This window comes from Prionailurus bengalensis, chromosome E1 (assembly GCF_016509475.1).
Source record: "Prionailurus bengalensis isolate Pbe53 chromosome E1, Fcat_Pben_1.1_paternal_pri, whole genome shotgun sequence".
NCBI classification, from domain to species: domain Eukaryota; kingdom Metazoa; phylum Chordata; class Mammalia; order Carnivora; family Felidae; genus Prionailurus; species Prionailurus bengalensis.
The window spans coordinates 19,814,876-19,832,945 of NC_057347.1; the positions used below are offsets into that span (position 1 = coordinate 19,814,876).

The window sequence follows — 18,070 nt, forward strand, 5'->3', positions numbered from 1 at the left end:
CGGTCGCGTCCGAGAGCGGCAGCCACAACCCCCTGGTTGCCCCCAGTCCTCTCAAGGGCTTTGCTGGGTGGGACTCGGCCTTGGGTGGCAAGGGGCACGTGGTGGCGAGGGGACAGGAGACGCGCGATCCACGCCCTGGGCGCCCCTCTGACGAGAAACGACCCACCCAACCCCTAGCCAGGCCCCTTCCTGTGAAGTTAGAGACTCGGTGATCTGTAATGGATCTCGGTTCGTTTAACAGGCCCCTCGCCCCCAGTTCCTCAGAGGCCCGCCTCTCTTCAGGGGTCTTGGATACCCCCCTGGGGGCGGTGACTGACGACGCTCAGAAGGCGAGAAACGGCTCCCTAAGCCGTTCGCTGGGTCCCTCTCTCCCCACAATGCACCGGGGCCAGCAGGAAGGCCGCTCCGACCCCTAATTTTCCCGCGAATTCAGTTCAAAGAGGCGGCCGGGCCCGCGATCGGCAGCGCGCACGGGCCAACCAAGCCGCGCCTCCGCGAGAAGCGCCTCCGCGTGACTGACGGGAGAATCCGCGGGCCAACGGGCTGGGCGGCCGGGCGGCGCGCGCTCCCGCCGGCCAATCGGGGCGCCGGGCGGGGGAAGTGGGCGGAGCGAGGCCAGGCTAGGGTGAGCGGCCTCCCGAGCGGAGCGGGGCTCTCAGGAGGAGACACTTTTTTTTTCCTCCCTCCTTCCCTCCTCTCCTCCTCCCTTCCCTTCCCCTCTCCTCCCTCTCTCCTCCTTCCCCCCTCGGTCCGCCGGAGCCTGCTGGGGCGAGCGGTTGGTATTGCAGGCGCTTACTCTCCGGGGCCGCCCGGCGGGTAGCTGGCGGGGGGAGGAGGCAGGAACCGCGATGGCGCCTCAGAAGCACGGCGGTGGGGGAGGGGGCGGCTCGGGGCCCAGCGCGGGGTCCGGGGGAGGCGGCTTCGGGGGTTCGGCGGCGGTGGCGGCGGCGACGGCGTCGGGCGGCAAATCCGGCGGCGGGGGCTGTGGAGGCGGCGGCAGTTACTCGGCCTCCTCCTCCTCCGCGGCGGCAGCGGCGGGGGCCGCGGTGTTACCGGTGAAGAAGCCGAAAATGGAGCACGTCCAGGCTGACCACGAGCTTTTCCTCCAGGCCTTTGAGAGTGAGTGTGTTTGAGGCTTTGAGGGCAGGAATACCCCCTCGTCCAGCATTAGGAGGCCGGGACGCTCGTGCTGGGCCCCCCTGCCTCTCTGGGACTCGACTTGATTTGGGAGTGGAGGGAGAAATTTGAGGGGGCTGTTCCCACTTCAGGGATTACGGCCAAGGGGCCCGAAGTCTAGGGCCTTCGGGGGAGGTGGAATAGGGGGTGCAGGTGAGGTTCTTGACTCCCCGAAGATTTACACAAGAGGTTGGGCAGTGTGGCCCCACGTTAAGAGCAGGTTTCTTTTAGATGAGGAGGTTACAGTTGGACGGAGGATGCAGTCAGATCCCAAGACTAGTTCTTGCTTTCTTTCATGTCTTTTTTACTCTGGAAGTACAAGGGGTTTGTAGGTTGTAGGTTTTGAGGAGCAAAATGAAGCCTGTGAAGGGATGAGTTGCAGTGAAATCGACCAAATTGTCATTTGTCTGAAATGCTTTCGCACTAACTTGGTGCTGCATGTTAACATGGCACCTTTTGGTGCTTTTAACCTTTCAAATCTATCCACCCATTTCATGGGTACATAAACTGAGTCAGGTAGTGTTTTAAGCATCGCATCTTGCGGTGACCTCGGAATGCAGCCGGTTGTACTTGTCTTAATTCCGTAACATTTTCTTATGTCAATTTCGGCTTTTATGGTCTTGTTGAAAGGGCAAAAGCTATGACATGATTTGGGAAGGCAGGCAAGGTTATCTGGAAATAAAACAATAGAATTTATTAAAAACATCATGATTGTAAATAATCTCAATTGTCCTTTAGTGAGTATTATACTCTGTTTTCCTTTTTTGCTTTTGTGTACATTTTACAATTCGGACGATCGCTAATAGCTAAATAAGAGAAACTTGAATAAACTCGGCTTTACCGCGGAATGTCTTTATTTACAATTTTACCGTGGCATATGTTAAGGCCATGGTATCAGCTGTGCTTGAAAAGACGTATTACATTGTTTAATACCCTTCTTTCATTCTCTCTGATTAGTGCCTCATGAAATTCTAATTGGAATTTAATACAAGGAATTTCAGTTTTTATTGAAACGAATATTGAACCTGCTTGAGGGAGATTCACATTTCTTTTGCTTAATCTGCTTTGAAAATTCTGGAGACGCTTTAAATTGGAAAAATGATAGAGCATTGAAGGGCAGTGATGACAATAAACAGACATGTTTGTACTCCTTCTAAAATATCATCTCTCTTTTTCGTTTATTTGCCTCTAAAATTAAACTACCTGAAGATTAAGTGGACATTTAAACAGTTCCTTCTAAATGTTAAGAGAAGACAAATCTGCCAAGAAAGTTTTAGCTGTTTTGCTTTCTGATGAGTCTACGTTGGGAGGAGCAAACTGTCATTAAGGGCTAGATTTTGTCACACAACAGCTTGATTCTTCTGTAACGTTGATCTTAATTTCAGAGAGGTTGGAATGCTTTGATGTATTTACTGATATAGTCAGTCATCTTTAGTTTGTTTTGATACTCCTTTATTAAAGGAAGTGTGAAACTAATAGATCATTAATGTAACTGGTATTATTTGTATACAGGTCCTTTTTATCTATAAAGGCAAACTGATTTTAACTAAATAGCATTAAAAAGTCTAGGAATCTCAATTAATTAAATATGTTTTGAGGTGGTATTTACATATTGGGATAATATTTACATTGAACAAAATGGATACAAACTTGAAGTATAACTAAATATTCATTGGAATTTTCAGCTACAATTTGAGTCATTTTTTTTCATTATTGACAGACTTTCTATCTGTATTAGGACATCTAGGAAACAGTTGTATTCTGTTTTGGTTTACTACAAATTTTCTAAAAGACCAGTTAAAAAATGAAAATTTCATTTTGCTATTTGTTATCAATAAGTTCTTTTGTTGAATCCCAGCTACCTCATTTCAGCTACTTTTAAAAAGTAGCTACCTTAGAAATGCAAGGCTTAAGCACAAGATTGTAGAGAACCTTAAATTTAAAATAAATGTAGAGGGGTACCTGGGTGGCTCAGGCGGTTAAACATCCAAGTCATCATCTCAAGGTTGGTGAGATCTGCGTGGGGCCCTTCATAAACAGCACAGAGTCTGCTTGGGATTCTCTCTCTGCCCCTCCCCCCTCACTCTCAAAATAAACATTAAAATAAAATAAAATAAATGTAGGTGAGTTTTGTGAATATATGCCGTAGATTGAATGTCTTTTGGTTTTATTGTGCCTACAAATTTTCTTGATGTCAAGATATTTAGTACATGATTTTCGTACAGGTGATTGATTGGTTTACATTGGTTACAACACTGGCTAGATTGGTTATTTTCTTGAGAACTTAAATAATCCTTTTGTTTCCTGTTACCTAGAACCAACACAGATCTATAGATTTCTTCGAACTCGAAATCTTATAGCTGTAAGTAATCAATACAATTAATGAATATTATTTTTTACTAAAAATTTCAGCTATTTAATTTTAATATTTTTAAAACTTTTTTTATAGCCAATATTTTTGCACAGGACTCTTACTTACATGTCTCATCGAAACTCCAGAACAAACATAAAAAGGTACATTTTATGAATTTTATTCCGAGTTGATTAAACGATGTTAAAGTTTTGTATAAAAGTACTATTTCTAATTAAAGATTAAATATGAAAACTGAGGTAAAAGAGTGATTGAATTGATTGCCAAGTGATTTTTAATAAGTACATTTTTATAAATCCCAGTTTATTACCAAAGTTTTTCTAATAGAAATGATTTAGTAGTGACGTATATGAAGTAGTTTTACTGATTCATATTTTTCCTTTGTGCTAAGAGTTTCTTTCAAGTTTGATAGAAGTTGAGGATTTAAATATTAAAGGGCTCAGGGGAACTATCTTCGATACATAAAATTAAGTTAATTTTTAAGTATTTCTTATATGTTCTAACAAAGAATTTGCTTCCATATGATAGGTTCAGAAAGTCTCATTTTATACCTTTGATGACGGTCTTTGTAAAAGAGGAAATATTTTTGAAGTCACTACATTGAATGTCCTTAAAAAACAAGAAGTCTTAATTATCTAGTCTTCAGTAGAGTCTGGAGGTGTTGATCAGAGCTTATTTTTGTTTATAACATGTGCTATTTAACTATATGTAATTATGGAATGCTAGTTTCTTATCCTGTGTGCAAGATTATTGAGCACATCAAGTGAACAGTTTTAAGTTTAAAGGAGAGATCTTGTATTAAGCATTTGGTAGTTGTTAGTTGTTAGTCTTGACTCACTAAAACCATTAAGTTATCCCAATAGACTTTGAAACCAAACTCCTTTGGAGGCTCATACTGGTTACTAAGTAAGCATCATGTTTCAATAGCAAGACTTGGTTTATCTTTGTAGATATACCTGTGTGTATTTTGAAGGATGGAAATGTTAAAACTATTTGTCTTCTGGTAATCTTTTCTGAACAGAGAGCGTGGGAGCGATTATGCACTTGTGCGCATTACATTTAATAGGTGAAGCTTGCCAAGAGCCTAAATAACTAGGAAGAAGGTGATGGATTAGGCAACAGAATTAAATTTGTCAGCTTTTTGCCTGTCTATGCAATTATTTGATCTATGACAGAGTTCAGCAGACTTTTTCTATGAAGGACCAGTTAGTAAATGTTTTAGGCTTTGTGGTCCATGAGGCAGAATTGAGGTTATTAAGTAGAATGTAGGTGGGTACTTACACAAAAAGAGAGGTAACAAATGGCTGCAAATTTTTATTGATGAGATTTAAAATATAATAACTCAGTACAGTGTTTTGTAATATGGGCCTACTAGTGAGAAATGTGAGATTCTTTTATTTTTGTGGCTTGGGAGGAGATAACATTCTCTTTAATTGGGGTTTAGAATTCTCTATCAAATCGGTCGCAAATATTTATCCATAAAAATCATTCTTAGCTCATGGGCTGTGCATAGACAGATAGTAAGCTGGATTTGGCCTATGGTCCATAGTGTGCTGACTGCTGATTTAGTCTATAAAACTAGGAGAATTTGATTAAGCAGTTAACTTTTACTCTGGTATTTTTAATATGGACGATTAATTGAGTTATCATTTAGGTTGCTGCCTGATTTTAATTTTAAAGTGATTAAGTTTTTTAGGGACACCTGGCTGACTCAGTAGAGCATGTAACTCCTGATCTTGTCGGGGGGGGGGGGTATAAGTTTGAGCCCCACGTTGGGTGTAGAGATTACTAAAAAATAAAATCTTTTAAAGATTTTTTTTTCAAAATAAGTGAGTTAATCCATAAGTAAATACAAAATATGTTTAAAATCTAACCCCATTTTCTTGTCATATTTGTTAATGGACTATTTGTCTCATCGTGGGATACGTTTCTGTTGTCAGCTAATAGGTGGAGACAGTTTTAAAAGTTTGGTAGTAGAAACTACTTTTCTTAATTTGTTGTACTTTAGGCAACAAATTTTCTTTTGGGGGGGTTCTGCAGCAGTTTACCAGCCAAGAAACATATAAATCCTAGTTTATTTTCATGCAAAAATGCATTAGGAATCACTTAATGCTTTGTTATATACCTGGCCTGTGAGAGATGTTAAAACTAAGTTTTAACAAATTATATGACCTACATGTTCAAATGAGAGCTGTTCTTTTCAGAGTAATTGGTGACTTTGGAGGGTGGTGAATTTAGCCTAGTGATTGTGGTCTTTGTTAAACATGTTTTAGGGACTCCTTTTACAAAATTGCTTTTAATACTATCCTTTTGTTCAAAATGTTTTTGGAATTCCCTTTTTACTATTGTAACAGCATAATATCCCTTGTTGGAATAAATATATCACTCCTTTTGAAGTCCTACACTCAGTTGAAATATTAATTCTGGTATGTTTGTCAAACTCACCTTGTACTTTAGTCTCCTTTCATAGAGGTATTCAAATGCTTTAGACTAACACAACACTGATACAGGGGAAATACTCGTGAGGAGACAGGCATCTTTTATTAAATTCATTTTACTAGATTTCACATAAGTTGTTTCTGAATCCTCCCAAGACAATTTCCTGGAATTTCTTGAATTTTAAAAATATTCTCCTTTTTGATGATCTTTTGATAACTATTTCCCTTGTTAAATCTGAGCTACTGTTGCAGTACCTTTCTAAAGAACAGAAGTAGAAATACTTGGTGCTTGGAGTGGGGCTGCTTTTGTATAGTTGCTTATGTGGTTTGTTTTTTTTTCCTAAGGAAGGCTGGATTGCCTTTATGATCTTACTTATTTCAAATGGTTGTTAATATTCAACTTTCCTATGCACTTGTCCTATGCATATGTCCATAATGTTGGAAGAGATGAACCTTGTGACTTCTAGTCTTAACTTTTCTTCCTACAGACAGGATTTCTTCTTAATCATTACATAAAGATAAACATATTCTTAAAAGTTTCCAGTAACTTTACAACCTTCCTCAGTAGTACGTTTCAGCATTTATACTGAAAAGTTCTTTTGTAAGTAGCCTAAAATAATCCTACATTTTTCTTCTTTCTTCTCTCTTATCTGTGGAGATTGAAAATGTATTGCCATCCTTCCTAAAATACTTCTTAACTGTGCTCATTGGATGAAACTTTAATATTGAAGTTTTCAGTAACTCTAAAGGTAAAGAGAGAAGCTTTTTTTAAAAAAAGATCTTTTGTTAATGGAGGCTATTCACCTGAATTAGATTGCATCAATTCTCTTCCTGTTGATGTTTTATTGTAATATATTTACATTAACATTTCTCTACTGATAATTTTACATTATAGTAATTGAGTACAATAGCTATTTTTGAGGAATGAGCACATTAATAATTTCTAATATCTGAATTCAAGCTTTACAAAGTAATTTATATAGAATACACTAAGCTTTTCATGTTTTAAACTTGAAGAAAATATATGAGTATAAAGAGAAGTATTCATTTCCAGTTAACATATGGGTCTAGATTTTTAGCCTCTGTCTTAGGACAGGTACAATAATAGACCACCTTAAAAACTAAGGTGAAGCTTGTTCTAGAGTCCATTCATTCTCACTTTGCTTGGGAGTGCCTGGGAGTTATTCTTCATCTGAGTTTCTGTTTTGTGGAAAAAATACCTTTTTCTCTTAAACTTGTAAAGTTTATAATTGTAAAGCTAATAATTTTATTATGATTTGATGGGTGTATCCCCTAAACTTCAACATTTTTCATGATGGTTGACACCCATCTCTTTAATATGACATATCATTTAACTTGAGCCACTGCTAATAATCTTTAAGACCGTTTTATTAACTCCAGATATATTTTATGTGATAGTGCTAGCATATACTTGTCAAGTTACTTAATAGAAATATGAATATTTCACAGTATACATGATTTGCATTTGTTTGGTTCAGTCCAGCAGATGCTTGAATAACTTCAAAATATAAGGTACCGTGCCAAGCACTATGTGACTTTCCTTGAAGAAAAGCAATCTCTACCCTTCAGGAGCTTATAGTCTAGGAGGAGAAATAAAATATTTATGCAAGTTCACATTTAGGAGACTAAATGTCAAAATAAATATAAACCAAGTGTTGTAGGTGAGGGGAAATCACTCTGGTTTGGGAATAATTACAAAATGTTTCATGGAAAAGTTAGCATTTGAGATGGGACTTGAAGGCTTGACTGCTGTAATATAACATACACTGTCTCAATATAGTATTCATTGTTACGGCTAACCATCCACAATTTATCTTATTAAAAATAATCAAAATCAGATTTCCAACTTGCCTATTATAGTGACAATAAAGTGTAATCTGTTTTTTTTTCCCCAGTGGAGAAGTGATTATTTTGTTTATCTGTCTCTTCCAGGAAAACATTTAAAGTTGATGATATGTTATCAAAAGTAGAGAAAATGAAAGGAGAGCAAGAATCTCATAGGTAAGATAACCTATCAGTTTACATTAAGTGACATACTTGAGGAAAGAGGAGAAATTATAGTGATCATTTCTCTAGTGATCACCCCAGTATTGTAAGGAGTTAGAAGGAACCTTAGGGGTCAGTTGGTCTAAACTCATGCACAAATCAGGAATTACTAATTCTATAGCATTCGTGACAGAGAACCCTTAAGCCTCATCTTCAATACTTCCAACATTGGGGACTTGCTGTTTTCTAAGGCAGTTGTATTCATTATTGTTTATCTCTGTTACCAGCTTCTTGCATTTTTACTCCAAGTTTCTATAACTTCTGCAGTTGGTATTAGTCCTGCCACCTTATGTAAGGAGGGATAGAGACTCATATTTATGGTATACTTACTACATACCAGATGCTCTGCCAGGTGCTACACATCACATTTCTTGTCAGTAATTGTCTTCAAATCTGAGAGAGGCTCTCTTTCTATCTTGACCTTCCCCATATTTACATCTTTCAGTCAGAATATTCCTAACTTTATTTTATACTTGAAATATGTTAATCACATTACAGTTTCAGAAACTTGACCCTTTGGATAGAATCTATTGTATGTTTTCAAGTGTAATACCCAGAACTAATCCCTAAATGTTCTGACTAGCCTAATATCTGCCTAAGCTAGATAGTGTGCTTCCATTTACTCTTGATATGTCAAACTAAAGAAATTCGAGTATTATTCTAAAGAGACACAGGAACTTGGGTCGTTTTTATTTATTGACTACTTTCAGGGAGAATACAGAACTAAAAATACTAGATTTTTAAAAAATGAAGCTGGTAAAATTGCCACAGTAGATTTTTTTTCTCTTGAAAAAATTTTAAGTCATATTGATTTAGATAGCATGTACACTGACTTAATGATGCTTCATTTATGATTTCTCATCTGTAGTAACTGGTGTAAAATGTCATTTTTGTAGTTGCTTATATTTTAAGTTTGGCTTTTGAATTAGGTTCTTTTGTTACTTGAATTGTAAAATCACATTTTTTATTTTATATCTTGCATTTTTGTAGGACTGAACTGTAATTTATATTTCCATATCTAGGCAGTCTTGACTTGTGAATAAGCTGTGATAGTCTATTCTAGAAGCTGAGATCCCAACTCTTTACCTAATCTCTTACTGCCCAAGGAGTGCCTTACAACATAGGACTGAGAATATTCTCAGTACATGTACACTTTTTTGCTTGAATTTCTATTCCAGATCCTTGTCTGGTCACCTACCGTAGACAGAGCTCTTGGGATCCTCAGGGTCTTTTTAATTTAAAGTATAAGCTGTAGAGTCAAACCCTGATCTCTGAGCTTCCTGCTTCTTCTGAACATTTTAATAGTTTGCTCTCCAGGTCTTTCAGGGTTTATGTGAGAAAGAATAATAAACCAAAAAGAAAACTTGACCGTTTTCTTCATCCTCCCCATCAAGGTTCCATGTTTATCACTGCTAAACCCTACTACTATCTCATTGTGATACTAGCTTTGATAAATACTACAGAGCTTCCCTTAGAATGTGTGTTGTGAGGGAGATCAGTAATACTGGTCAGTTCTCTCTGAATAATCACCCAATAATTTTGTTCCTTTTGACGCAGTGAGTTCAGTAGCTAGGGCAGTACTGTAACAGGGGTATATTTAACTCACAGAAACATCAGAGCTTGTAAGAATTTCTGTGATTCTGATAAAAACAACTTTTTTAGTCTTTAGTATCCAACTAGGACTAGTGAATTAGCCATCTGAACCCCCCTCTCCCTCCTCCCCTCTTCGTCTTTCTCTTTTTAAAAAACTTTTTTTTTATGTTTGTTTATTTTTGAGAGGGAGACAGAGTATGAGTGGGGGAGGGACAGAGACAGAGGGAGACACAATACAAAGCAGACTCCAGCCTCTGGGCTGTCAGCATAGAGCCCAACGCGGGGCTCAAACTCACAAACCATGAGATCATGACCTGAGCTAACGTCAGACGTTTAACCAACTCAGCCACCCAGGTGCCCCTCTTTCTCTCTCTTTTTTAATTACAGACCTATGTATGTTGGAGCTGACTATGCTTAATACCCAGGAAGGCACTTTAGGCCCTGGAGGTGTTGAGTTACTATGCTAAGTGCTTCAACACCCCCCACCCCAGTCTTTATGAATGTCTCAATGTCACTCACAGAGTCACTAAAATGAACTGGGAGATTGCTTCATTTTAAGTTTATTACCCTAAGGCTCTATATTATTAAATTATTTGAATGTGTTTCTCATCTAAAATTAGGCATAATCCTGGGGTGCCTGGGTGGCTCAGTGGGTTAAGCGTCCGACTCTTGGTTTCGGCTCAGGTCATGATCTCATGGTGTGTGAGTTTGGGCCCTGCATCAGGGTGTCCAAACTTTAAAAAAAATACAATAATGGGGCGCCTGGGTGGCGCAGTCGGTTAAGCGTCTGACTTCAGCCAGGTCATGATATTGCGGTCCGTGAGTTCGAGCCCCGCGTCGGGCTCTGGGCTGATGGCTCAGAGCCTGGAGCCTGTTTCCGATTCTGTGTCTCCCTCTCTCTCTGCCCCTCGCCCGTTCATGCTCTGTCTCTCTCTGTCCCAAAAATAAATAAACGTTTGAAAAAAAATTTTTTTTAAATAAATAAATAAATAATAAAAAAAAATACAATAAAATTAGGCATAATCCTATTGTTCCACTGAACGTAACACATAGGATTGTAAGAAGTTCCTTACACAGCAAAATATGTAATGCCAGCACTGTAAAACTTTGTAAAATTTGTTCAAATTCTCCTACAAGAGAACAATACGAATCTTTGTTCTTCCTTGACATTAATTAGTAGAAGTTAAAATCTTAAGTCATACGTAAAAACATATCTCTCTTCCATCTATATTTTTTATTCTGTACCATCTCAGACAGATCTTATTCAGTCTCGTTGGACCCTGGATTTGTTCAGTAGTGGTAGTCTGGGAGTCTTTCATTGGAACTCATGTTCTTTCAGCATTTCCCAAGTTACATTTCTACTCCTAAATCCCATGTATTTCATTCTCCAAAGTTCCAGAGGAATATCATGATATGAAAAATATTGTAGTCCCAGAGCCCAAAAGTTAGAACAATCAGCTGCCTGACCTATTTATGACATTTGTAATAACTCATAAACCAAACCAAATTCCCAGCATTATCTGTGCAAAATGAAGCTAGTGTTCAAGGATCTTTTATTATTTTGTATTCTAGATCTACAGTTGTCTTACCTAGTTACAGATATTGGCAAAACTTACTAGGGGAAGCAGCTGATAGAGGAAAGAAAAACATGGACACTTTATGGTTTTTACTTCTTTAACATGCCAGTCAATTCATGGCAATAGACCAGAATTGACATTTATAACCCTAAAACTCAGTAATAAGCCCTACCATCTATGAAGATTGTTTCTTTTTTTGAAGAATGACTTCTGAAAACTCCATACCAAGTAGCAAATTTTAGAAATTCATAGTGGTTGCACCTACAGTCTCAAGTTTTTCCTGCTCTTTCTCCTTGCCTTTTTTTTTTAGTGTGATAGGGTATATTTAAAATATGTCTTTTTAGAATGTCTGAAATAATTCCTTATATCCTGTCATCTTCAGCTCTAATTTTGACATTCCAGTATATTATGAGTTTTAATTTATTTTGGGTTTTGACCAAGCACTGTGGCTTATTGGAGTAAGTCTCTAGTCTTTCTTTAGTTATATATCCTGGCACGATTCCAGGAGCCTTTTGTGCTGTTAGTACTACCAGTTTCGGAATTCTGTAGTCATAACTCCTCTGACTTCTAAGTGTATATCCACTGGCTAAATGGTAGCATGAAAAGATTTCCAAATTTGAGTTGCTTCCAAAAGTGTTTCCTGGGGCCAGATGAGAAGCAAAATGTCTTTTCTCTCTTTCCCTTAATCATTATCCCTTCCTGGTCCACTGTTAGTTTTTTAAGAAATCCCCTTAAAAGATACCAGAACTAGGGGCGCCTGGGTGGCTCAGTCAGTTAAGCATCCAGCTCTTGATTTCAGCTCAGGTCATGATCTCATGGTCATGAGATCAAACCATGCTGGGTGTGGAGCCTGCTTAAGATTCTTCGTCTCCCTCTCCCCCTCCCCTGCTTGCACACCATGCTCGCTCTTTCAAAAAAAAAAAGAGAGATTCCAGAACTTGAGCTTTTACTAGGGATATTTTCAAGCCAGTGTTTTTGTAGATCAATAACATAAATTGCCTTTCATCGCTTTTTATTGTTGTTGTTACAACCTAAGCTTTTGAGTTAGTAATCTTCCTTTTTTGAGCATCTTTTGTATAATGAAGTTTGTATCTATTTTTGTCTGAGATTGTAGTTTTTTTGGTGTATCAGGTCCAAAATTCTATACTAGTCCTAGGGGATAGGATGATGAACAAAACAGATGAAGGCCCTGCCGTTATGGAGAAAAAAGGCATAATTATATAATAATTACAATTAAAAAAATAATTGCTAGGAAAGAAAAAGATAGGGAAACTGGATGGAGTAGGAGAACCAGTTCTTGTTTGAGATGTTGGATTTGGGAATAGTGATGATCAGGGAGGCCTTCCTTTAAAAAATGAGCTGAGATATAAGAAAGGTGAATATAGGAATAAAATGGGGAGAGAGGGTGAAGAGATGGGTGATTCTAAATAAAGAGAATATTATATATATGTCATTTGAGGCCAGAGTAGCTAACTAGAAAGAATAAGGAGTGTGGTATTAGATAAAGCTAGAGCATATGGCCAGGGCCAGATAATGCAGAGGCTTGAAGGCTATTTGAGGATGTTGGTCTTTATCCCAAGAAACCCATAAATTACTTTAAATAGATGTATTGAATTAATGTCATTTCCCCACCCTTCTCCTTTTTAGCTTAGCTGCATTTTTAAAACTTCAGCCTGCTTCTTTAACTCAGTTGTACATCTTTTTCACCATTAATAAGATCTTAGGTGTTTCTCCCCTTTCTGTTTTCTTTAAACAATCTTGTATTGACTATAAATTTTGAGGTTGTTTTCAAATCAGCATGTTTTCATGTTCAAGTTTTAGTTGTTCCTCTTTCAGAACATAAGCCATGGATTTCTTTTTACTTACCTATTCCTAAAGGTGTCTTATCGGTTGCTACTGAGCATATCTGATTCTTAAAATCTAAGTGTTTAAGAACAATTTTAAGGTGTTTCTCCTTTTATAATCTTTGGGTTTACAATAATTCCTTTATGTTTTGTCTACTGTACTTCTGAAAGGAGATTTATTTATTTGTAATGGACTCCCTCACCTCATTCAACTCTATCTTCTCATTACAAAGTGTTCCCATCTGTATCTAAACCTCAGAAGATATGCTAGATTCCAGAATAATGGGCTTGATGTAGTCATCAGTTCCTCAATTTTATACATCATAGCATTAAATATATAAAAAATTATACGTTAAATACGTTAAGTGTCTACTTCTAACAGAAATAGCTTATCCTGTTTTGAGGTAATATAGCTATAACTCTAGAATTGAAGCCTTACGTCTACCACTGTCAGATTAATGTGTACAAATTAGAGGCACTAATCTTGGTCTCTTTCCACCATAAAAACTTTGGTCCTTCAGTGAGATCTGGCTATTAGTTTTTTTGAGAGGGCACATTCTTAAAATTTGAGTTTTCTACATGAACGTCATCTCAAAATGTTAATCCCTTATGAATTTAAATTTATTTAAACTCATTCCGTAGACAGCTTTAGAATTGTTAGATGTTTATGCTTGGAATCTTACCTCAAAATTTCAAATTCCTGATATAGTTTGCTGTTGCCCCATAGCTTGCTTCCTCAGAAGATACAGATAGGGAGGGTGCCTGGGTGGCTCAGTTGGTTGAGCATCTGACTTCAGGTTAGGTCATGATCTTGTGGTCCATGAGTTCGAGCCCTGCTTGGGGCTCTGTGCTGACAGCTCAGAGCCTGCTTCAGATCTGTGTCTCTGTCTCTCTCTGCCCCTTCTCTGCTTGCTCTCGCTCTCTCTCAAAAATAAATGTTAAGGAAAAAAAAAAACAGCTAGGGAACACATCACAAAGATGAACCGGTGTCTTGTCTTGATTAAGTTAGGATCATGTGCAGCCTGGAACCAAATAGGCCTGACCAGTCCTACATGTTTCTTTGCTTTCCATTCTTAACTATTAAGATGTGGATATAGTAGCCACAAGAGAGGGAAGAGGGTAGGGGCGCTTGCGTGGCTCAGTCGGTTAAGGGTCTGACTCTTGCTTTCGGCTAAGGTCATGATCTCATGATTAGGGAGTTCGAGCCCCATGTTGGGCTCTGCTGACAGCATGGAACCTGCTTGGGATTCTCTCTCTCCCCTTCTCTTTGCCCATCACCCTCTCATGTGTGCGCTCTCACAATAAATAAACATGAAAAAAATTTAAAAAGAGGGGGAATAGAGTATCAGGAAGGGAAAGAAAATTGCCCTTTTTCCTTGAATGAAGCCAGCTATGGAAGAGGGCAACTAGGCCTCATTGTTACATTTTATTCCAGGTATATATTAGAGTTTTTACTTTTAGAAGGGGGAGGTACAGGGGAAATTATGCATAGCAAATCACATTCCCAAAGTTATTTTTTAAGTTGGTTAATTGAAACTTGGTGTTCTTTTTCTTTTTTTTAACGTTTGTTTATCTAAAATGTCTATATTTTATTTTTGAGGCGGGGTGGGGGGGGTAGTGAGAGAGAGGGAGAGAGAATCCTAAGCAGGCTCAGTGCTGTTATCGCAAAGCCTAACACATGGTTCAAACCCACAAACTGTTGAGATGATGACCTGAGCCGAAATCAAGAGTCAGATGCTTAACAGACTGAGCCACCCAGGCACCCCTGGAATTCTTTTTCTTAAAGAAACAATGTTATGGGACACCTGGGTGGCTCAGTCGGTTACCACCAGGCGACTTCAGCTCAGGTCACGATCTCACGGTCTGTGGGTTCAAGCTCTGGGTCAGGCTCTGTGCTGGCAGTTCGGAGCTTGGAGCCTGCTTCTGATTCTGTGTCTCCCTCTCTCTCTGCCCCTCCCCTGCTTGCTCTCTGTCTCTCTCTCTCTCTCAAAAATAATAAACATTAAAAAAATTTTTTTTTTTAAGAAACAATGTTAGGCTGATAGCTGAATGTGTGCTTCGTATCTTATTTAACTCACAGTGTACCGTTTGTTATTTTTTATGTTTCGTTAAAAATTTTTGATATTTATTTTTGAGAGAGAGCAAGTGGGGGAGGGGCAGAAAGAGAGGGAGACATAGAATCCAAATCTGTGAATATAGAGTCCAATGCAGGGTTTGAGCCTATGAACCGTGATATCATCTGAGCCACAGTCGGATGCTGAACTGACTGAGCCACCCAGGTGCCCCTAGGGTGTACCATTTATTTAAAAACAAATTTTTTTTTTTTTTTTAGCATTTATTTATTTTTTGAGAGACAGAGAGAGACAGGGCATGAGTGGGAGAAGGGCAGAGAGACAGGGTCACAGATTCTGAGGCAGGCTCCAGGCTTTGAGCTGTCAGCACAGAGCCCGATGTGGAGTTTGAACTCCCCGAGCCGCAAGATCATGGCCTTAGGTAAAGTCGGATCCTTAACTGACTGAGGCACTCAGGCGCCCCCCCTAACAATGTACCATTTAAAACCGTCTCAATCTGTCTGTGGTAAGGGACCTTTTTGTTTGTCTTTAATTTTCAGTCTTTCATAGATAGATACCTTTGTAAATACACTTACAGATCACAAGCTTAGATGTTATGGCAATGTTAGATTTCTGTAAAAGTTTTTAAGTTTCCTCTGTTTCTTGTTGTGGAATGAAAACAAGTTTCCCCTGTGACCTCAGTTTGCAGAACACATTTTGGATAACACAAATTTAAAATATTTTCTGGGGTAGATCAATGTCAGATGTTTCTGGCATTTCAGAATTGGAATTTAGAATCACATATTCTATAAAACAATGTAAATAATACTATAAGCAGAGCACTGAAGTATAATGGTCATGATCCCTGGCCTTAAAAATCTGTTACTCTAGGGGCACCTGACTGACTCAGTTGGTAGAGCATGCGACTCCTGATCATGGGGTTGTGAGTTCAAGCCTCATGTTTGGCATCGAGTTTTAGTTTAAAAAAAAACCCTATTACTCTAGGAGGACATCGCTATTCTTAATGAAAAGCATTGCTAGGTGGTAGGGACACTGATGTAATAAAAAGATTGTGTGTGAAACAACAATGACAAAAAAGTGGGAAATAAAAGTACTTGGGATTAAGCTCTGATAATTAAGCTCTGGGATGGTTGGGGGTGGGACCATTGTATAAGAGGATGAGTACTTTGATGGATACTTTATTATTTTATACAAGCCTCACAGTTTTGAGAGAGCTCATTTCCTCATTTTACAGATATTAGGTCACAGCTCATAACTGAGCCAGAATTTAAACTTGGATTTTTCTGTCTCTGTTTTACCATTGTATCTAATTTTCCTCTGTAGGGCTTTAGTGGAGATAAAAAGAAATGGGAGCCATATTCTAGACAGCAATTAGACAAAAGATTTGGCGGTTGGGGCTCATTGGAAAATTTGGAGAAAGGAATGATACATACAGAATGGTGTTTTAAGAGAATTAACCTGGCCTTGAGATGTAGGTTTAACTCAAACAACGAAGAATAGGATAGATGGGTTGTAATGGATTATCTTCTAACATGTGGAAATTATAGAATAATCCTCTTTGTCTTTCAGTTATGCTTTGGAGTTTCGGTAATTCTGCTTTGTAAGGTGACATTTATGAAACTGTTTTTTTTTTTATAGGAAAGTGCTTGTTTTCTTCTAGTAAAATGACATGTAGATTTTGTAGATGGCAGATACACTTTTTTTTTTTTTTTAATTTTTTTTTTTCAACGTTTATTTATTTTTGGGACAGAGAGAGACAGAGCATGAACGGGGGAGGGGCAGAGAGAGAGGGAGACACAGAATCGGAAACAGGCTCCAGGCTCTGAGCCATCAGCCCAGAACCTGACACGGCGCTCGAACTCACAGACCGCGAGATCGTGACCTGGCTGAAGTCGGACGCTTAACCGACTGCACCACCCAGGCGCCCCACAGATACACTTTTTAAAATCAGCTTTGGATATAACTACCATTCAATAAAATACACCCACCTTAAGAGTATAGAGTTTTGACAAATGTACACACTTGCATAACCATAACCACAACCAAGATAGAACATTTCTATCATCTTGAAAAATCCCTTTGGGCCTCTTTCAAGTTTGTCTCCTTAATGTACTTTTTGGGTGGGGATGTGAGTTATATGTAGTTAGATTCGGTCTTTTTGGTGTATAGTTCTGAGTGTTGACAACTACATGCAGTCAGGTAGCAACCACCACAATCATGATAAAGATTCCTAAAAATTCCCTCATGATCCTTTTATAGTCAGCCCTCTTCTTCCCCACCCCTTCTTTTAAAATCTGATGCATGTCAGAAAGTAATATACATTATTTACCTGTTTTCAAGGATCCTATTCTATCCCATTTATATTTTGTTGATGCTTAAGTTATAGTTGTTATTGTTAGTTTTCCCCTTATATTTATGCTTTCTAACTCTGCTTGGACCCTTACATTTCTACTCTTTCATAATCATTTTGTCCTCTATTGGTATCCTAGCATACTTAGTACTCTTCTAGAAATGCCTTTTGAGACCACTCACCCTGTAGTTTTTTTAGCATACAGTTTCATGGCTTACCTCAGTAAGAAGATAGAGACATTCTCACATTTTCTGTTGAAGGATCACTCTCCTCTTACTTCTCTAAGAAAGAGAGGAATCCTGGGCACAGTTACACAGCTAATCTCTTTATAGTATGACCTCATTTTCAATCATTACTTGTTCCTTAAAACTCTTTTGCCTCAATGTCTTTACATAACTCTTCCCTGATTATAAGAATGACTAGATTGTCACCATCATTAAAAAAAAAACATACAACCATACCCTTTATTGATCCTTATTGTCTTTTACACTAGTAAATTTTTTGATTAAGGAATCAATATTCCTTCCCTTCCCCAACATCTGTTCTCTAGAATCTGGTATCTGTCAGTATCACACTACAAAA

At 38.4% G+C, this 18,070-nt stretch overlaps 1 protein-coding gene across 2 annotated transcripts in view; it reads left to right on the forward strand.

Annotated features, from left to right (window-relative positions):
• The first annotated feature begins 600 nt into the window (after positions 1–600).
• The window catches only part of SUZ12 (SUZ12 polycomb repressive complex 2 subunit), a 46,623-nt gene continuing 29,153 nt past the window's right edge, over positions 601–18,070 (forward strand). Inside the window, exons 1-4 of one of the 2 annotated variants that reach the window (XM_043583652.1) lie at positions 601–1,119; positions 3,492–3,538; positions 3,626–3,690; positions 7,939–8,007. In XM_043583652.1, the coding sequence (XP_043439587.1) occupies positions 849–1,119; positions 3,492–3,538; positions 3,626–3,690; positions 7,939–8,007 (452 nt within the window). In that variant the 5' untranslated portion in view covers positions 601–848. The remainder of the gene's footprint in view (positions 1,120–3,491; positions 3,539–3,625; positions 3,691–7,938; positions 8,008–18,070) is intronic. The other variant, XM_043583653.1, reaches the window with a different exon arrangement.